The 21,224-nt window shown below is 53.5% G+C and overlaps 1 protein-coding gene across 1 annotated transcript in view; it reads right to left on the bottom strand.

Annotated features, from left to right (window-relative positions):
- Positions 1–21,224, bottom strand: part of NTNG2 (netrin G2) — a 46,238-nt gene that overhangs the window by 9,777 nt on the left and 15,237 nt on the right. The window contains exons 3-6 of the mRNA XM_066201349.1: positions 15,366–16,009; positions 4,269–4,441; positions 2,543–2,569; positions 525–683 (exon numbers count right to left, since the gene is read on the bottom strand). Of these exons, the coding sequence (XP_066057446.1) occupies positions 525–683; positions 2,543–2,569; positions 4,269–4,441; positions 15,366–16,009 (1,003 nt within the window). The remainder of the gene's footprint in view (positions 1–524; positions 684–2,542; positions 2,570–4,268; positions 4,442–15,365; positions 16,010–21,224) is intronic.

Below are 21,224 nucleotides of genomic sequence, written 5' to 3'. Positions count from 1 at the left end.
AGCTCCAGCCCTGCACGCTCCCGGGCTGCTTGGACAGCGGCCACCTGGGGAAAGCTGGAATTCTGCCCTAGGAAAACTGCACCTGCACTACCTCCATGAGTTTGGCCACAGGGATTTGGTGCAGGATTGGTACAAACAGCAAGGACAGAGCAAAACCTGTGCGCTGCTCTGAGTCTGGTGGCAAGTGGCAGGATGTCTGAGATAGAGCAGGGTGGGGTACAGTCCCCCTCTCCTTCCAGAGAAATACGTGGTTTAAATTTATTACGGATCAGAAAAGTCTTCATTGCTTTCCTGCCCTGCCTTGTCACAGAGCTGTGAGCGCATCTCTGGCAGCTGTGCCAGAGACAACAGCAAACCAGGGCTGCCTGGTGCCTGGGGGACGTGAACCAAGTCAGGGTGATTTTTATCCATGTCCCTTTATCATCCTACAGAGCAGAGATCCACGGCTACCGACACAGCAGCTGGAAGAGGAGCCTGGGAGCAGAGTCCTGGCTTCTGAGCAGGGCAGGGAGCATGGCACCCACCTGTCTGGGTGGTGGTGACTGGTAGGGGGGTGCTGCTGGTGGTTGTGGTGGTTGTGGTGGTGGTTGAGGTGGTGGTTGAGGTGGTGGTGGTGGGTTTTGCCGTGGTGGTTTTTGCCGTAGTGGTTTTTGCGGTGTTTACTCGCTGCGGTCGCTCATACGCTGACAAGCAAAGAGAAGAGTTGGGAGGCACTTACTGGGGACAGTGGTGGGTTTCCAGGCCAGCCTGCACACCCGTGAGGCTGCTGCTGCTGCTGGGCTGAACTGGTGACTGATTTCTCAGCACGGTCACAACTGGGGCACCGGCAGGATTAAGGCGACGGCGGCTGGATGACGCTGCCCGCAGCGAGGGCGTGTGTGTGTGTGTGTGTGAGCAGGGCCTGCAGGCTGGGGCTGTATCAGCTTACTCTGTTGGTGCAGATATTGGCTTAAATACTTACAGCTCGATCATAAACTAATTGCCAATTAAGCTGAAAAGGGGAGATGAAGGCACGTCTGGGCAGGGATGGGGTGAGGAGCGGGTGGGAGGTGCCAAGGAGTCCCCAGCTGTGCCAGGCTGTGCTCCCACTGCCCGGTGCCCACATGCCCAGCTGTGCTCCTCGCACGGTGCCATTCCCTGCTGCCACCCCTCACCAAACTGCCTGAGACCGTCAAAGCCAACCAAGACCATTGGCACATGTTTGTTTCCGGTGGCATCCTTCAAACTTCAGGATGGCTCACTGCTCCCCACAACAGCCCCGACTAAAATAACACTGGGACACAAATTCCTGCTTAACTCACACCTGCTGCCCTCCTGTCCTTGTTTGTCTCAGTGCTTCACACAGATTATCGTGCTTAATTTCATAATAGCCCTGAGCTAGGTTAAATACTTAATTTAGGTCACTTCTAGTCTCCTATGTGGGTTAAATAATCTCTCCTTAACTGGCCTTGGACATAAATCCCTCCTGTCCACCTCCTGCACATCACCCCCTGCACCCTCCCAGCTTCTGCCCCGCAGAAAATCTTGATGGGGAATGTTTTCCAGGGAAACAAAAGTAGTGCTGAGGATGCCAAGCTTTGTAAATGGGAAGCAAAAAAGTTATCAAAATGGTTTTGAAGAGAAAGGTGAAGAATATTCTGAACTGTTGAAACATTTATTTTTTAAAAATCCTAAATTACTTAAGGGAGACCTTTAATTTTTATTTGAAAATTTCCTGCACTTAACTGCTAAAAATATGAACATGGTTCATTTTTCATTTCAGAAGACCTGTCCTCCACTTTCCTATTAGGTGTGTTTTTCTTAATTGCATTTGCATTTCCCTGAAACGATTCCTCCTCCAATTCTTCCCACTTGCCTGCAAACCAAAGAATTCATTATTCATTCAGCTCCCTGATTTGTTTCTTCTGGAGGGGCACTCTGCAGCACAACATTCAAACCCAGGCTTCTGCTTACCCAAAACTCCAGGCTCTTTGATATCCAACTACCTCCAGTTTTGTTAAATAAGGAGCCCTCTCCTGCCATCAATCTTGCAGCAGAAATCCCTGCTGAGCTCTGCCTTTGCTGCTGACACCTCACAGACATTTGTTCATATACATACACGTGTACATACAGATGTACACACACTCTATATGCTTTTTTATTGATAGCCCAAGGTGACCCAGACTGGGTTCTATGCCAAATAATTCACACCCAGCTCCTTCTCAGAGCAGAATTCTGCAGTACTGGGGGGTTAAGGGGGGAGTTCACAGCGAGCATTGGTGATTTTGAAGAGTCTTTTTTTATTTCCTTTCCAGCTGCCATACTAACGAACCTCATGGGGGGAAACCATGCCAGAGGAGGAGGCAAAATGAGGCTGCTGAAGTCAGAGGAAGAAAATATAAGACTCTTTGACAGGACAGAAAATGAGGCACAATTAGGGAAGACTTATTGCCTGGAAAATGATAATGGATAGGAAATAACCATATTTTTTTTCCTAGTGACATCCACAAGGATCATGCACCAAGGTGTTAAATGCCAGCATTTCAGTCAGGGTTTTACTTACTGCCAAAGGCTGAGCCTGCAGCTGCACCTGGAAAAAACAAGAGGAAGCCCAGTCACTGGAAGCAGGACACCATCAGAAGATCACACAGACACACAACATGGGACTGAACAGCAGCTAATTAGTGGGGGCTTGCTCACAGGCACATCAGTTTGCTGCTACAGCTTAAAAGCTGCTTTTGTCAAAGCACAGAAACAGCAGAAAATGCTGTCTGGGCTCCTGGCATCTCAAGCCTTTCACCTGGGGAAGGAAAAGCAGCGTGGTCCTTTCTGATGGTTTTTTTTCTGTTAACCATTTCCTTGGGCTGCTGCAAAAGCCCAGCAAAGGACAAATACACAGGAGCACTGGGACAAGGACAAGCTGTGGGGTCTGAACCCAGGACTAAAGAATCACAGAGTCACAGAATGAACCAGGTTGGAAAAGACCTTCAAGATCATCTGGTCCAACCTACGACCTAACACTTCCTCATCAACTACACCATGGCACTGAGTGCCACGTCCAGTCTTTTTTTAAACACGTTCATGGGCCTCCCTGCCGTAACATGTGGGTGATTCATGGAAAGTCTCACCTTTGTGTGAATATAAATAAAGCACAGTGGTGGAAGAGGCAGGACTGCCAAGAGCAGAGGGCTTCAGAGAGCTGCCTCTGGGGCAGAGGAAGAGGATGATGGTGTGGGGAGGAGGAAGCAGCAGAGAGAGTTGGGGTGAGGAGGACAAAGAAGACTGAATGACAGATGGGAGGAGAGATGAATGGGAGAAGGAAGAGCAGAGGAGAAAGAGAAATAGGAAGAGACACACGGAATGGAGGGTAGGGAAAGAGAGAGAACAGCATGTCTGTGCCTGTCAACACCAGAAACTCTCCCAAGCTCCTTTGAAGCAATGCAGCCGCTTGGTGGGAGCTGACAAGCTCGTTCCCTTTCAAAGAACCTGCTCGTCTACCAGCCCTGGCACACACAAAACATTCCCGTCACGGCCTTCGGAGCCTGGATTTCAGCTTTGATCATCTTAAAGCACATAAATCTTTCAAAAAATTTGGGAGGAGGGAGAGAAAAGATTCTCTTTGGTAATGCTCAAAGCTGCTGCTTTGAAAGGCCGGAGTGGCTACTGTGGCTTCGTGACATTTAAACAAGTTTGCTGATGTGGAGTGGACAGGAACCCAGGAGGAACCGGCCCATCTGTGATGCCTCCTGCCCCAATTCCCTGCTCGGAGGATGGCGGGAGTGCATCCTTCATCTCACTGCTGTCAGAGCCAGCAGTGTTCCAGCAGCAGCCAGAGGAAGCTGGGGCTGCGCACGGGGACCGCGGCTCACAGAGCTTCCCAGGAATGCCAGCAATCAGGGACAGGATCCAGGGAGCAGCCAGCATTCCTGCAGCTGAGCAGAGCCAGCACACAGCCCGTGGGCTGCTCAGAGCTCTGCTGTGCTTAACAACATCTTCATCAAAGGATAATAATCGGCATTGCCCCGAAGTCGTGGCTGTATCTTGGCCTAAAGTCATCATCCCTGCTCTTGACCATCATTCAGATTCATCATTCCTCTGCCAGCAGCCAACACATCACCTCTGCATCCACCAGATCCCCCTTCATTTCTCTGTGAAGAGCCCATTTCCCTTTGGAAAACTGAGCATCCTGCACTGATTCGAGCTGGAGAGGGACAAGATGAGCACCCGCTTCCACCTGTGGGCGTTGTTGTGCAGCCCAGGGCAGGGCTGGCTCCCTGCAGGTTACTTACATGCATTGGGGGACCCGTTGGGGAGAGGCAGGTAGGACCCTGCTCGCCAGGACCTGGAGCGAAAGTTCTTCTTGCACTTGCCACAGTCCTGGCCCGTGGTGTTGTGCTCACACTCGCACTGGAGGCTGCCCTCTTTGAAGGTGCACAGGTTGGCGTGGAGGTTGCATTTACACCTGGAGGAAGAAGACAGGGAAGAGCTGTCAGGTGTTACTGCTGCTCCTCCTTGCCCCCAGTGTAGTGCTGAAAATGTGCTGAGGCTGGGCTGGTCACCCCTTTCCCTGCTCCTCCTGCAGGTATTTCTCACTGAACTCAGCAGTTTTCCCCAGGTATCTGGTGCTGGGGTTCAATGTCCACCTCCTCACCCAGGGCAGATCTGCAGCCTCTCGTCCAAAATGAGACACTTCCCTCCTCTGACTGAGGAGCACAGACTGTTCAATGGCAAGTCAACATCTCCAGCTGAGACACCAGGAAGGAGTCACTCACATGTCAGGCTGTTACAGGAATCTGGGTAATTCCCTCAGATGGAGGCTTTTCCTTGGAGGCAGTCTCTGGCTTTGGATGGAGGAGCTGGGCTAACCTGGTGGCACCCAGCCCTTGCCCCCTGTGCCCTGTGCCAAAGCCAACAGCGTTTTCTCCCGTGGTGTGAGGCTGCCCGGCACAAACCCTTTTCCCTGCGTGCAGCACAGCCCCAGCCTGCTGTGACCAAAATAACACAGACAGCAAAGCCACCACCAGAATCCACCAGTTAGTCCCCGCCTCATCAGAGAAGGCAACAACTAAAAACGCTATTCAGCAATTTGCAAACATTAAGAAACTTTTAATGAGCTGTAGTGCAGTACGCAGGGAATAATTATCTCCGTGCACAATAATTCCTGTTGCTCAGACTCCGGAGGTGACTTGCGCAGAGCACTGAGGCTGAGCCCATAACTCACTCGTGGCTCTGGTGACTCCTGGGCCCGAGCTGAGGCCATCAGACAGAGACTTTGGGGACCAAAACATCTCATTTCATTCCAGACAGCCGATCCCTAGCACAGCCTGACGGTTTTCCCTGCTTTGTGCAATAATTTACACTCTCAGAAGCAGAAGCATTAGAAAACAGTAATGCTGTGCCTTCTGTGCAGGGGTGGGGAAGTCTGATGGGGAAGTGCTTCCTTTTACAGGGCTCAGGAGACACAGAGCTGAGGGAGTGAACTGCCTGCAGAGAAGACAAGAGGAAACATGGCCTGCTGCTCCTTCTGCTCCGTCTGCACTGGGGTAAAAAGCCTGGGTTAGGCTGGGAGCTGGAAGTCTGGGTGCCGGTGCTGCACATGCCCCCTGTTCCTGCTGCCTCTCCCTCTCTCACTTGGAGCCCCCACAGAAGCTTCCCGGCCACCTGCCTGACCTGCTGAGGCCGCCTTTGCTGTGCTCTCCTCACGCATGGCTGCATAAGCTGACCTCATGTATGATTTCTTTTTTTCCTCTCCCTCCCCTCCCTGTCCTTAATTCTAACAAACCCCGCTCAGAGGCTAAGCATAAGCTGGATGAACAATCTCTCCCAGTCTTACAACCCTGCCCTGTGTCTGACCAAGCAGAGGAGGGAATTTTGCAGCCTCTAAAAGGGTGGAGAGAAGAAAACGTGGCCCAGGGAGCAGAGGCAGACGCACTCAGCATGCTCCACTCAAAACCAGGCATGAGCGAGGGCTGGAGATGCCGCGTCATGGCTGAGAGCACTGACAGCCTCCAAGCACTTGTGCTCTGGGAGTGAGCCACGATTCCCAGCATCCAGGGGAAGGAAGTGGCTTTGGCTGGTACCTACAGCCAGGAGGGATGCTGAATTTCAGATGCTGCAGGTCCCCTTTGGCCGTGGTGAGGAAGGATTTGGGCTGAGCTGTCCCAGCCCTTTGGCAGAGGCGCTGCCCAGCCCCGGAGTGCTGCGGAGCCTCTGGTTCTGAATTATTCAGCGTCCACACAGCGTGGCCTCCTTCTCTCGCTTCAAAACCAGCAGACGAGAGCAAAGCAGGCAAGATAGAGGGTTAAAGCAGGTTAAAGCAGGTCAAAGCCTCACCACTGCTGCTCTGGGTCCTGCCTGAGCAGAGCAACAGCTTCAGGAGCTGCAGCTCTCCTCCCTCCTCCTCTGAAGGGGGCGAGGGATGGGGCAGCTCCAGGGCACAGCCTCAGCATCCAGCCTAGGGGGGTTTAGGAGCCCCAGGGGAGTGGGAACAAGGATGGAAGGGACTGTCACACCCCTTGTTTTCTCTGAAGCTTGGGATGAGGTGGAGGGTGGTGCTTGGCTCCAGTGTTTGACCCTGCGAGTCACGGACCAGTCACGGTGGGGACATCAGTCCTGGGTGGCTCTGAGGCAGCTTTGACCAACCCCCTCCACATGTGGCACATCCTTGCTCCTGGCAGGAGCCAAGCAGACGTTTTGGGGCGCTTTTGGCTCCCAGTGCAGGAGGGTGAGACCTGTTCACCATTAATTTGGCTCCAGCTACAAATCCTCCTCCACGCAGCAGGACCTGGCCTTACTGAGGCACGGGCGTGAGCAGGAGGCAGCCAGAAGTGTCTGCTCCTACACACACACTGCTCATTGCTGCCTCCTGCCCAGTGGGATGGGGACAGGGAGGGAGCCTACAGACATCCCCCAGCGAGGAGTGATAGAGCACTGCTCTTCCCAGGGGAGACCCTCACTTCCTAATTGGTATAAACAAGGAAATTAAGTCAAGAGGAAGCAGAGGCAGGTATTCACCTTGCCTGCCTGTGTCCGGGTCACTGATTTTTCTCACTGCTAGACCCTTTGCCACTCTGCAAAAGTTTTGTTATCCGAAGGATCAATTTTACCAGGGAATTGCTTTCTGAATTCGACCTTTGAGGATCATCAATCTAAGCAGGGAACTGTAACCCCAGCAGGCTGACCCCGCAACACAGCCCAATCAATCAGGCTGCGTTATTTAATGGTGAACAGCTGAGCACCCTCAGCCAGCCCCTTTTTGGGCAGAGGTCTCTGCATCCTGGCCTCCCTGCAGCTTGGGCTCAGTGGATCAGCTTCAACCCCTTCCTCAGGCTACTGTGCCTCCTCCTCTGGGCCCACAGCCCAAGGACACGCCGATGGTCTGTGCCTGCCTTTCCCCAGCCAAGGCTCAGCTGGCAGAGACCAGAGTAAATGGCATTAGCCCAGTCCCCTGGGTGGGAGCTGCTGGTCCTGCTCGCCTCTGCTCATCCTCCTCGGCTCCCAGCCACGGCAGGAAGGAGAGGATGAAGGGAAAGGTTAGGAGCTACTTAGCAATGAGGCTTAAAACTCAGCAGCGAGGCAGACACCTGTGCTGTGTCCTGCAGAAAGCAGCCGTGGCCCTGCTCCAGCCCCGGGGCTGCTCCAGCAAAGTGTTGGTTGCAATATGGTCTCTCTGGCTCTGGAGGAGATCTGGGAGTGTTTCTCCTCTCTGACTCGTGGGTCAAGGCTGTGCTGACAGTGCTGTTTTCTCGGTGGGAATTCAGAGCCCTGTGTAGGATCAGCAGCCCCAGCAGGACCCGCAGCACCCTCAGGCACCAGGGACACCCATCCTGTACCAGGCTGGCAGGAGATCACACCACTGCACTTGGCATTAAGCAAAAACTGCCTCACACTGTTCCCAGCCGGAGTGGTCGGAGCAATGTGTGCCCCAAGATGTCACAGTTTGCACAGAGGGGTATTTATTATGAGTTTATTTTAGTGCAGCTCATTCACCTTTCCTCAGAGTGGGGCAGTGTGGTTCTGATGCTGCCAACGCTTCCACCAGGGAACATCACGGAGCTTGGAGCGCCAAGGAAAGTTTACAGGAAAGTGTCCTTTTTTTCCCCTTTCTTCTTCTCTTTTTTAATTTTTTTTTTCAGCCATAAAGAACACTTTTCTGCAATTCTCCACATCAGCATCCTGGAGGTCACAGCAGCGAGCTGCTGGAGAGGTGTCTGGTGCCAAGCCCACGTGTGAGGGAAGGAGATGCCCACACACAGGAGTGCAGCAAACCTGCAGCAAACCTCCCTCCGTGCTGGGAGTGGGAAAACAGCCCCTTTCCCTCAGCTTTCATTAATTATGACTTTTGAAGTTATTTCAAAAAGCCATCCCAGCCTTTTGTTTTCCTTCCAAGGATTCTTCCTTGTTTTACAACCCCACTTGCAGAGCAGGGAAGTGAGGCAGAGAAAGGCAGAGAGCATCTCTTCATCCCTCTCCCTTCCTGCAGGGATGGGGCAGCCTTGGGACGCTGGCACCTCCTCAGGCCCGGTGCAGTGACACTGCTGTGCTGGAGTAGGGCTGGAGTGGGGACCTAAAGAGTTGCTCCATCCCCTTGTGCCTCTTGCCCAGCTCCCATGAGACAACACTGACTGCCCTGAACTCCTTAAAAAATCCTGGACACGAAGCAGCAGAAGGCCACCACCTCTCCTGCAAGCCTCATTCCAGCCCAGCCTGCGCTCTCCTCTGCATGAGGATGTTCTGCATTGCCGTGGGGATACTCCGGAGACTGCCGGTCCCATCCCGCTGCCTCCTGAGCCATCACACTCCTGCCTTTCCCTCCATGGGCTCGGCTTTGCCCCCCTGCTCCCTTCCCGCTGGTGCTGGTGCGGGGAGAGGCAGCTCGGGAGAGCCGCTAATGACTGCCGGCCGGAGGAAGGCTTATCAGAGCTTTCCCCTGAATTGTTTGCTCTCACTGTAATTGATGAGCCTTTAATGAGTCTCACGGGACGATGTGTTTGAAGGGAGCTCTTTCCTCTCCGTCCCCAAGGAAAAGGATGTTTCAACTGATCTGGGCTCTCGGGGAAACATGAATAACTCTCCTCCATCTCTCTATTGTCATCCCCAGCCGCTGCTCGCAGCACGCTCCGGCAGCTGCCTGGCCATCACTTACCCACTTCTACCTGCTCTTTTGCAACTGTTTTGGCAGCTCAGCAAAAGCAGGGAGCAAATCTTTTGGGCAAAGCATAACGGGTGCTGAGCTTGGATTGTTTCTGGCCCATCTGTGCGTGTGGAAGCAGGTAAAAATAGCTTCTAATGGCTGGGCCATGGAAGAAGCACAGTCCCTTTGTGGAGAGCGTTTATATCAGGATTTGCCTGGCTGAGAGATTGCTCTGGCAGGGGTTTGCTCTTGCCAGTCCTGGAGCAGGGCTCAAGGGGATGAAGAAGGCAACGGTGGCTCATCCCAGGAGCAGGGCTGGGAGCTTCTCTGAGGTCCAGGGGCTGAAGGAGAGGAAAAGCCATTTTAATATGTTGGTTTTTTTCAGCTTGAACCAGGGTGAGAGGCTTCTGGCTTTCACTGCTTTGTGCAGAGCCAAAGAACTGAAAAAAACCCCCCGAGATAGGGTCAGAGGGTTGTGACTGGGTTGTTTTCCTTGTGGGTTTTTACTTTCGGTTGTGTGGTAGGGACGGGTGAGTCCTCCCAGCAGGAAGGAACCCTCCTCGCTGCCCTCCGAAATGATTTGAGGTTTGGGTTACAAAGATGAGACAATTTAAAAGATGCCAAAGTGGAGAGCATGCTAGCTGGCTGTTCCCATCCGAGAGGCTATTTATTTTAAATAAGTTGACACTCACCAGCTGTCAAGATCCTGCTGACTGGTGAAACATTATTTATATTCAAAGCTGTCTTAAAAAGCAAACACAAAACCAAACTTCCCCATTAGGGGGTCGGCCGGCAGAAGGGAGGAAGGGTGAAGAGGACATCACACGGATATGTGAACATAAATATTTGCAGAGTAATGTGTATAAATGCTCTTGGTCTTTCTCCTGGAATGCAATAATGCCTGCAATTGAGTTCATTGGCCAAATTGAATTTGGGCTCCTGTAGAAGTCTCTTTATATTAAGTGCTTTAACATACATCACCTTCTCAGTCTATCGATGAAATTCTATTATCTGCTCAGGGCCGGACACGACTCGGCAACAAAATCGGAGGGGGAATACAACCCTTCACAAACCGAAGGCAGGAGCAGGTAATAGGACCTTGGGCATCTGTCTCTGGCTATCGACAAAGTGTCAGCAGTGTCTGGGGGAGGGAGGAGCTCTCTGGGTTTCTCACTAACTCCCTCCCTCCCTCCCGCTCAGAGTTTCCTCCCCATCTCGCTGCAGTGGGAGCAGAAACCTTTGCAGGACTCCAGCAAACGGTTGCTGCACATTAACTTAATTTAACTGCATGACCAAGAGGAAGATTTTGCTCGAATTCCAGCTAATTCCAGCCCGGAGGAATGCCAGGGAAGCTCAGCCATCCAGCTCCTGGGGGCTGCCCAGCATGGAGGCGAGGACGGGCCGAGGAACGCGGTGCTCTGCTGGCACAGACTTGGCTGTCCTTGACACGAGGATGCTGCTGCCTCCTGGGACCCGAGTTCTGTCTGCCAGGAGCTGCAGGGGAAGGAGCAGGGACGGGCACAGGCAGTGCTTGCCCTGGTTTTCGTGGTCATCCCAAAGCTGCCAAGTGTGGGCAGCAGCTGGCTGAGGGCTGCAGGGGCCTTGGGCTTGTTCTTGGGGGATGTTTGGGTGGGCCTGTGGCTATTTTGGGAGTGACGCCCCAGCACTGGGATTGTGCTCTCACAGATCATCCACCCCAGGCCCTGCCTGTTCCCCTTTGGTGCAGGTCCCCCCCTGCTCCTCAGGGAGAGATGTTCACCAGCCACCACACAAAATCTAAGACTCTCAACAAGAGGCTTTTCCACAGGCCAAACCCTTTCTCCAATTTAAAGACAGCTTTCTTGGAGGAATCAAGATCAGCTGGAAGGTCTCCCACAACAGAGCCAGAAGAAGGAATGTTCAACCAGGGCAAAGCAGCTCAGGGGCAGCCAGGATGTGCTTTGTGCTGACAGCCCTGGTTCCAGCTGAGCTACAGCCACAGGGGAAGTGCACTGAGCTCCCTTCATTGAGAGAAGGAGGCAGTGACCAGGAATTCATTCATCTTTAACAGCAATGGAGCATCAATCATCTCCGCATCTCAAAACTCACCACAAATGCAGAAAAATAAATCCCCTGCATGTGGGTACCACTGACCATTTCCAGCTCCATTTATTGCAGGAGGTGCTTTTGGGGGGGGCCTTGGTCCTCCAGGTCTGGAGTGCCTGATCCTGGCTGTTGGCACCAGGATAACGGCCTGGCCAAAGTTGTTCTGCTCCACCAGCACAAATTTTCCAAGTCATGTGGAGAGAAATCCTCCTGGAGAGCATCCATGCACAGCACTGAGAACACAACAGGGAAAGAGGCTGGGGAACACAAAGAGCCTTTCCCTTCACTTTTGTTTTTTGGTTTTTTTTTTTGGTTTAAGCAAAGCAGCAGCCAAGGAAAGCCTAAGAAAAGCAATTGGTGAAATGAGGAAAGGAAATGCCACTTCAAAAGTGGAAACCTCATCTTATTGGTGCCTTTTTGGCCTGAGCACAGCCAGAGAGGAGGCTCTGTCCCATGGAGCTGCTCAGTGATGAGGGATGCTCCCTCCCGCTGCCTTCCTCCAGGGACTGCTCATCACCAGCAGGACGGACAGACAGACAGTGCATGCACTGGGGGCAGGGCGGGACAGAGGGGAGAAATCCTAATAACCAGCCTAAAATTGATTCACTTCTGCTCAATCTGATTTCTCCTAACTGGATCCACATGTCCTGGCCATGGCACATTAACTTCAATTACAGTTTATTAATGTCTCCGTGATGGAGCGTGCCCTGCTGAGCACCGCAGTGACTGACGTTACGGAGGGGAAGAAATTACTCCGGAGAGACCCAGCGTGGAATGGAAGCAGAACCAGTGGCTCTCACCACAGCCCTGGCAGCCTGGGAAAGCTCATTCACCCGTGCCCAAGCTCAGTGCTGCACTGAGGAGAAAATTAAGCAGTGGATAGAGAGATCTGTGGGGAAAAGTCCTTCCACTTCCCTTCCCCACCCTGCCTGGCACACACACAGCACACAGGCCAAGGGCTTGCTTGTGTCTATTCCTGTCCTGACTCTTCTGCATCTCCAGTTACTCTGCAGATCAATAGGGACAGGATGGAAGAAGAAAGGAGGTAAAAAAAAAGAAAAAAGGAAAAGATACCAAGAAGAAAGGGAGTAAAAATAAACTGTCAGCTGTGAAGTGAGAGATGGACCTGGCTGAGGCTGTGGGAGGAGGAGATGCAGAGGAGACCCCGAGGGACCAGCCCGCTGTACCAACACCCAGGAATGAAGCAGTGACCCCAGGATTCACCAGATCCTCTGGCCTACAGGACAAGAGAAGGCAGAAAACTCTTTCCCCTTGTCCCCATGTGCTTTGCTCTGTCTCTTTCTGCTTTTCCCAAAAGCTCTGTGAGATTGTGGTGAGGAGTTTTCCTTGGTGTGAAGGGTGGGGTGTGCTTGGATGGGGGCCAGGAGTGCCTGGACTGAGGGGACCACAGAAAGCTCTCTGAACCCACCAGTCAAGGCTGCAGCACAAGAAACCACCTGGGCTCATGGTCTGCTCTGAGGGTGAAGTGTTTCGCTCTTCCCTTGACCACGAACATCAGCTGGAAATGAGCTGCCAAGTGCCCCATCACCCTGTGGGCACTGCCAAAATCCCGGCGTGGTACAGGGACAGTGGGGGCACACACTGCTCCTGCACTTCCACACAGTGACCAGGCACAGCTCCCTCAGCCTCTTGGGGCTGCTCACTCTGCTCTCCAGGTGGGATTTTCTCTCACTCTGCTCTCCAGGTGGGATTTTCTGGCTGCATTTCGCCCGTGATTCCTCATTTCTTCACAATCATCTTCCCTTTTTTTCCCATGCCCTCTGTAGTGGGTCCCAAACACCACCTCACTTTTATCTTGGCACTTTCCTGCTGTTCCTCCAACACGTCCTGGAAGAGGCAGTGTGTGTCCATCCCCATCCCTGCCCACCCTTCCTCCCCCCTTCCCTGCACAGTGCTCGTGTCAGGCTCACATTGATTTCTCCTCTCTTCCTCTCAATAACCCATCCCTTGTTGAGCCATACACTAGATTTAATTTGGTTTTAGTCCCTGCACTGTAACTGGCTTTGCTTACAGCTGGAATTAGATTGCTTTTCGGTGCAAAAACCTGCTTGCTGGGACTGGAATAATCACAGGAGCAGAGTTAATTCACAGGGAGCTTCTCCCTCTTATACACCACTTATCCACAGCTCCTCAGCTGCTCACCTTCCCTGCCCTGTGCCCATGGGGGCTGGAGGAGTCAGCACAGGACAGGCACTGACCTCCTCCCTGTCCAGGACGAGCGTCCCTCTCTCCTGGGAACCAGCCCAGCAAGCTGGAGCAGCGCAAACCTGCTCAGAACTTGGGGAGTTTGTGCTGATAAAAGCAGATATCAGAGTTTTCCCCCGTTCCCAGCCAAGGAAAAGCCCTCTCCTCGCCGCGGCCCTGCCGCACTGAAGGAGGCGCTCGGGCAGGTTTTTGGCGAGCGGAGCCAAGGGGGAAGCGGCGGAGCAGGAGCCGCTGCGCTGCAGCAGCCGCGGGCAGGCGGCCACGCCGGCACCGCGCCAGCGCCGGGAGAGGCCGGCAGGGATCAGCCAACAAAAAACCCCGACCTGGCTCGTGTTGGCCCCGGCTAAAAAAGCAGCATTGCAGCTTCCACAGGGCGTTCGCAGCCCGGCCGTTTCCCCGCCTCCAGCTGCCCTCGGGGCCGCTGTGGAATTTTGGATGTCTCGTGGAGGATGCGGCTCCTCCAGCCCTGGGTGTGTTTGAAAAGGGTTTTTCCTCCCCTTCCCTAGCTGCCTCTTTTCACAGAATTTGTAGGGATTTTCTGTCGTGAACCAATCTCTGCTGCTATGAAAGGGTATTAAATTTGGCCAGTGTATCCAAAAGCTGATGGGGGCCTGGAGAGGGGGGAGGAGGACAACTGAGAGCAAGGTGCTGGTTTGGGGGGAATCCCACCAGCATGGCTTGAAGACCAAAGTACTGAGACAACAAATCCTGCCCAAGGCAGGCAGGAAAGGTAAATGGCTCGGAGGAGAAAGGTGTTCATGGGACACCAAGAGAATTTTAACTCTTTGAAGCATCAAGTACCCCAGGCTGCAGCGGGAGCAGTAACAAGTCCTTGGTTACCTGCGCTGATCTCCACACTTGGAAGCCAAAGCTCGTTGCACAAGCACTGACATCAAACATTTAGTCCTAATTTACCAGACACATGTGGAGGTGCTCTCCCGCTCCTCTGCCCACATGCCTGAGCCCCCCAGGGCTCCTCCCTGAGCAATCCCCACCCTGGGCACACCAAAATACCCCCAACCCAGCTGACAGCCACAGCTGCTCATCCCAGACAGGCACCACGCCGTGAGAAAGACCCTGACCGCTGCCTCCTGCCTGCCCTGGCGGGTGGAAAGGGCTCTCCCATCCCTCACTGCAGCTTCCTTCCCCTTGGAGCCTGTTCAAAGCCAGCCTCAGTGGCACCTGCGAACATTTCTACTTGCAAGTCTCAGAAGCGAACGGTTTGGAACCGATACAAACAGCTCCTCTGTCGCTGTGGTGATGCTTGTTAGCCTGGGGTGGGTGATGGGGAGATTCTTCCCCTCTCGCCTCTAAGTCTCGCACAAGCTGGATGGGAAATCAGCCATCTCGGCACTTTTCCACCTTACTTTGCTTTTTCGGTTGATGTCATAACGTAACATATGGCATCGTACAGAGAAATGAGAAACAAAAGCCAGGAGAAACAAACCCCCTCCTGCTTCCTCTGCCCCAGATCTGTTGGGGGGTTTACCCTCACCCCAAACTTCATCTGGCTGGGGCTGCTCAGGGTGTGCAGGACTGACTGGGGATGACCCACCCTGCTTGTACTGGCAGTGAGCTGGAGTTTAATGGAGTGAGCTTCATTCCACACCCCATATCCACCAGCATCACCCCTGAGACATCTGGGCAAAGGCTGGCTGTGTTTGCACAGCTGGGACATGGTACTGGAGGGAACTCAGACCCTGAGTGTCCATCCAAGCCATGTCCCAGCTCCCCCAGCACCAGCTGCGGGAGGACACAGCCTTGGAGGTGCCCCTGGCCTTCCCTGCAAGGACACATCTGCTGCCCTGCATGGGGAGAAGGGGTGTCAGAGGGAGGGATGGTTCTCTCAGTCAGTAGAAATGCTGATGGCTCAGTTTTCTAGCAAGAACCCTCTTCTCATCCCTCCGAGAAGAGACGCCCAAAGAAACGCAGCAGCCGTTACCTGCCGGTGACTTCGATGTTGGAGACGGCGTAGAAGTACTTGTACAAGTTCTCCCTCTGCACGTAGGTGCCCCCCAGGGCGGGTCTCAGCAGCCTCATGCGCAGGTCGGTCACGGTGAAGAAGTCCTTGAGCCCTTTAGCGCTCTCCAGCCGGGTGTACAAGTTGTCCATGTTCTTGAGGTCGGGGCCGGCGAAGATGGCGAAGCGGTCCCGCACCTCGAACCGGACGGTTTTCTCCTTCTTGGAGCCCGCCCAGCGGGAATACTCCTCGGTGCAGAGGACCCTGTTGGCACTGGTGGTGGAGAGGTCCCGGACCCTCCGTGCTGGCATGCTGAAGGCCTCCATGCAGTCGTCTGCGTAATACTGGTACGGGTGCCAAGTCCTCCCGTTGTCCAGCGACTTCTCCAGCATCATGATGGTGGGGCGCCCGTACTCGAAGGTGATCACGATGTCGTCGGTCAGCTCGATGCTCTTGTTCCAGGACAGGGTGATGTTGGCCAGCAGCGGCTCCGGGTACCGGCGCCACGTCACGCTCTGCCAGTAGGTGGCCAGCCCCTCGTCCTCGCTGTCGAACATCAGCTTGGGCGGGTGGGCCAGGTCGGGGTTGGAGGCGTCGCACTCGTCGCTGCACAGGTACGGGTTCTCCTGGAACAACAACAACGGTCACCAGAGGGGAAAGCAAAGCCTGGGCACGGCCTGGGCAGCATGGGCACACGGGTCTGGCTGCTTGTGTCCAGCGTTAACTGCTGGGCCGAGCTGGAGGGGGCCTGGCTCTGGAGGATGTTGTTTCAGAGAACGGCTTTAAGGCAGAAAGATGAGGCTTTGCCTCAGCTCTAAGAACGGCTGAGCTGTTTCCTTTGAAAGGCCCTTTGGGAAAGGGCTTTTCAATTTGGCACGGGGGCAATTTTCATAGAAAGCTCCTTCCCTGCGATGGTCTCTGAGAAACTTGGGTGAAGCTTGGCGGATTTACAAGCCTACGGAAAGCTGTGCTCATCCCTGCTGCCTTGGAGGAACCGAATGGCTAAAACCCCCCAAGCACAGCCCTGCCTCTCATGGCTCCTGGGGAACACACAATCCCCCCAGGGTCTCTGAGCACAGCTAGAGGAGGGAAACCCAATTTCTCCAGCCCCAAGCTGGGACAGAACTGAGCAGTAGCAGAGAGAGCAGAGATTTGTGCTCCTGGTGCCGTGGTCCTCACCTACCCACAGGGAACAGGGTGGGAAGGATGGCTCATCCCATCCAGGTGACAATGTCCACTGCCTGCAGGCCTGAGCAGTGGGAGAGAACGTCCAGCCATCCCGTTTTGCCCACAGGTGCCAGTGCACGGCCAGGCTGGTGTGTTTTGCAGGGACACACCTCCACATGCTGAGCTGCACTAGGACACGGTGTCAAGGTCACACACCACATGTTGAAGTTTTGGGGGTGGGCAGCTGTGCCAATGCATTTATACCTCATCCAATAATTTTTTTAAAGCCCAGCGTCACTGCCCTGCAGCCTCTGCCTCCAGGAGGGAGCACGGGGGTCACACCTGCCTCGGGGATTGTGTAGGGCTGTGTTCTAGTGGGTACAGAACACAAACAACTCTGCAACACACTGCAAATCCTTTTTTTTGCATATGAAACATCTCTTTGCTGTCACTTTGCCTCCCTCTCTGAATCAAAATCCAAAGGATTGGGGAGGGAGAGAGGTTGGTATGACAGCGGGCTCTGCTGCTGTGGGACCCTTCTCAGGAAGGCAGAGGCACCTGGCAGAGGAGGAGGAGGTGATAAAGCAGCTGGAGCAGCTCAGAGCTGCTGGCTGAAGGTGAGGAGCTTGCTGTAGTGTGAGGTCTGGCTCTCCTGAGCACAGCAGCTTCCAAGGTAAGACTGAGCTGGGTGTTGTGCCTTGGTTTGTGGGTGCTTTGTGCATGGTTGGAAGCCGTGGGGAGGTGCTGTGTGTGGGGATCAGGGTGCTCCTGCCTGGTCCTGGGGACTCCCTGTAGTGCCAGGGTGCAGGGAGCTGATATTGGTACCTGGAGGCTCCAAAAAATGAGGATCTGAGCAGGTTGGTTGTGTCTCTGGCTGCTGCAGGTGTGGGAAGAGGTAGCTCCTGTGCCCATGGCTTGCTTTGACCTAGGGAACTGTTGGAGTCTGAGTGCCTGTGAGCTGCTTTTAGGGTGCCCTGTGCACACCCAGGCACAGCAGAGGAGGGGATCTGGCTTGCACAAGTGGATGCTCTGAGCTGCAAAGTGGGGCTGTGCTTTGAACGTGGAAACTTCTGAGTAACACAACGTGCTTTGGAAAATCTGGGCTTTGCCACCTCCAGCCAGGCAGCCAAGAGTCTTGGAAACCACTCAGAGCTTCACCACTCCATGTCTGTAAAATGGGCCTTTGGTGCCTCCTCGGAGCTCAGGGATGTGCACTGAAGGCAAGCAACTGTTTGCAAAGTCACTGGAGGCCACAGCACCCAGGAGTCCTGAAAAGCTCCTGAGGACACAAATAATTCCGTGTCTGCAGCAGCATGTGAGCAGCACAGTGTAAATAAGGCGGGAGGCTGCTCTGTCAGCACGGGGGGGGGAAAACAAACCAGCCAGTGGCTGATCTGTACATGAGCACCAGGCTCCTGTGCAGGGGAGGCAGCCCTGGGGACACGAGGGGACTCCTGGAAACACAGCACGCGTTGTGTTTGTGTTTGCGTGCACGAGGCTGCCAGGGAAAGCAGCACCTGGTAAAACAGGTCAAAACTCAAACTGTTCTCAACCCAGTCTTGCTCTGACACAGCCCTGACTGGTGGTGAAGCTGCAAATGCCAGCTGGGGGGCTTGTTCCTCCTGTCACAGCCTCAGCTTGGGCCGTGTGTGGCTTTGCCACCTCTGTGTGTGCTGGAAGCAAGGGCTGGGACAGGAGCTGCTGAGCTCTGGTGTGGTGCCCACCCTGCAGCAGGGAGGCTGCTCACAAACGAAGGCTTGGGGTGATGTTTTAAAAGCAAATAGCTGGGTTGCTTATTTGTTTATTTATTTTGTTTGCAATTGTGATAACTGAGCGAGGGAAATCAGTGGAGTGCTCAGGCTTGTTTGGGTGGGCGAGGTGGAGGGGTGAGGGCACCCCACAACCCCCTCAAAGAGGGGGAGATGCCAGCTGGGCTGTGGTGGGGCTCTGAGCCACGCTGAGGGGTCCTCTCCTATCACAACAAGCTGTTCTGGAGTAGGGATTGAAAAACCCTGAGATATTGACACATTTAATGTGCTCTCCTGACTCGTCACGTTCTGAGGAATTGTTTACCTCTGCTAATGAGACACAGCTTCCTGCTGGGGGGATGGAGCTGCCTCTCAGCGCAGCTTTATGGTGGTGCCTGAGGGAAAAGGCAGAATAATCCCCCTCAGCTCAAGTGCTGGGGGCTCTGAGTGTGTTTCCTGTGCTGAGGCAACATATTGTGTTGCAGTATGGTCCTCCTGTCAATGTGGCCATACAGATGGCTTAATAGGACAGTCCTGAAAAGACCATCCCGGAGGTCCATTTTTGCCACTCGTCTGAAGGAGGGTGCAGCAGGTGGACAATTGGCTTGGGATGGCAGCAGAAAACTCCCTGACAAACCTGCCTTGCTGCTCAGCAGCTCTGTCTGAGCAGAGTCTGTGTCTCAGAGCTGTCCTGGCACGACAGCTCTTGCCATGAGCTTTCTTTTCCTTGTGTGCAGCAGCCACAGCCCTCGAGCTGGTGTGAGATGAATCTCACTGAGTATTTGCCACGTGCATGGCCACGGTGGCCACCTCCAGGGCTGTGGGTGATGCTCCTACCAGTGCTTTCTTTGGAGCGGCCAAATCAAACAAACGAAGGACTCTGTGATGAAACCACAATAAGGAAACCTTGCCCAGCCCAGAAAAGGCTGGCCAGGATGGGAGGCGGGACAGATTTCCCTGGAGCAGAGAGGGAAACAGCTGAGTCTGATCAAGCATGATCCCCCTCACCATGTCCCGTCTGGAGGAACAGGGCTGGCCAGGCACGTCCCTGGCAGGGTCGGGAGCAGGGAGAAGTGGAGTGAAAACTCTGCCTGTCTGCCATATGCTCAGCCCAGAGAATGGAGGGGCACAACCCCTGATGGCTCCAGTCTATCCCAACCTCAGCGTGCTCAGCTGAGCAGGCAGCACCCCCAAAGATCTCCTCAACCACCCTGAGGCTCTGGGGAGGCAAAAGGCTCAGGAGGTGCATGGTTGTAAGAGGCAAACTCAAAAATAACCTCCAAGTGACAGCGCTGCAAGGTGGGGGGAGAGCCTCAAAAGCCGCCGAGTGAGTCACATCACTACGGCTTCCTCTGCTAAAATGAAGTGTTCCTTTTTGGGGTTAGGTTTTATTGAATTGTCCTTCCTCTGCGGGATGCTCGATGCCTTTTCTGCTGGGGGGGGGGTGGTTTGGAGTCAGCCAAGAGGGCAGGGGGGAGCGGAAACAGATGGCCACATTTTGGCTGCTCCGTTGGTCCTGGTAAGATCAGATATAGCACTATTGAAACAATTCCAGGTATTATTTTTGAATCTGGTTTCCTCCTCCAAGCCGTGTGTCCTCCAAAGAATCTGTCCAAAGTCTCGAGATATTTAAGTCTTCAATCTAAAAGTCAGGATGCATTAGCCAGGCAAACTTGGTCTCAGTGAGCTTAAAATAAACCAGTTCACTTTGAGTCTCACGCTATTAAATCAGTCGTGAGTGTCCTCACAGCAACTAAACATTGCAGATTTCAGGCTCTCCAGCTCTTCTGGTTGTGCACTTTTTGGGGTTGTACCAAAGAGTGTTGCAGCCTTGCTTAGTCCCCAGCTGCCCAAAAGGGCAAATCTCCAGGGGACAAACTGTGAGAGCCTTGTTCAGGACACAGTGTCCTAAAAAACAGCGTGATGGTTGTGCCTCCCTGAGCCAAATCATTGAATGGTTTGGGTTGGAAGGGACCTTTAAAGGTCACCTAGTGCAACCCCTTGCCATGGGCAAGGACATCTTCAGCTAGGTCAGGCTGCTCAAAGCCCCATCCAACCTGACCTTGAATGTTTCCGTGGACGAGACATCCATCACCTTTGAGGTTTTACCGTGCCGGGACTTCATCACACTCATTATAAAAGTTTTCTTCCCTACAGCTAATCTGAATCTGCTCTCTTTTAGTTTAAAACTATTATCCCTTGTCCTAACACTACAATTCATAATAGAGAGCCCTCCCCATCTTTCCTTTAGACCCTCCTCAAATCCTGGGACTCTGAATCCTCCTTGGTAGAGCTGCTCCCAGTCCTTCATCCCCAGCCCGGAGTGATACTGGGGTTGTCCTGATCCAGGTGCACTCAGGAGGTTCCCAGGGGCCCAGTCCTTGAGCTGGAAATGTGTCCCAGCCCTGGTGACTGCTGACCCAGGCCGTGGGTTTTGCCTCCTCTTGGCGCCTGCAGTCACTTCTGGGCAGAAATGCTGCAAAAGGGACTTTCTGAAGGTGACAGCAGAGACTTGCTCCTTGAGGAGGATTTCTTAAGAAACGAGATATTGGTCTGACAAAGCAGGATGACAGGAATCCAGGATGCTGCAGAGAAGCTGCTCCCCACCTTGCTGGGAAGGGGGGGAATGGGGGAAACCAGCCACGACAAAAGGCCTCAGTTTTACAAAGCCCAGATGGTTTTTAGGGCTCTTAATGAGCGCAAAAGTGGCTTTTTTTTTTTTCCCCTAGCAGATAATACCATTTTTAAGCCTCATAGCATAAAATTATATATTTTTGTAGGTGCAATTGCTTGATTAATCATTAGGCTGTTGAATATTTTAAACAAACTAGACATCTGTTGTGAATGGTGAAAGCTGCACAGAAATAAGACTGCAGCTTTTAGATCTCCATGCCAAAGGGAAGCTGGAAAGCAATTGCAACCACTA

Source organism: Chamaea fasciata, unplaced genomic scaffold (assembly GCF_029207755.1).
Source record: "Chamaea fasciata isolate MVZ Bird 193981 ecotype frontalis unplaced genomic scaffold, bChaFas1.0.hap1 SCAF_20, whole genome shotgun sequence".
Lineage (NCBI taxonomy): Eukaryota > Metazoa > Chordata > Aves > Passeriformes > Sylviidae > Chamaea > Chamaea fasciata.
This window is presented reverse-complemented; position numbering and strand designations above follow the sequence as displayed.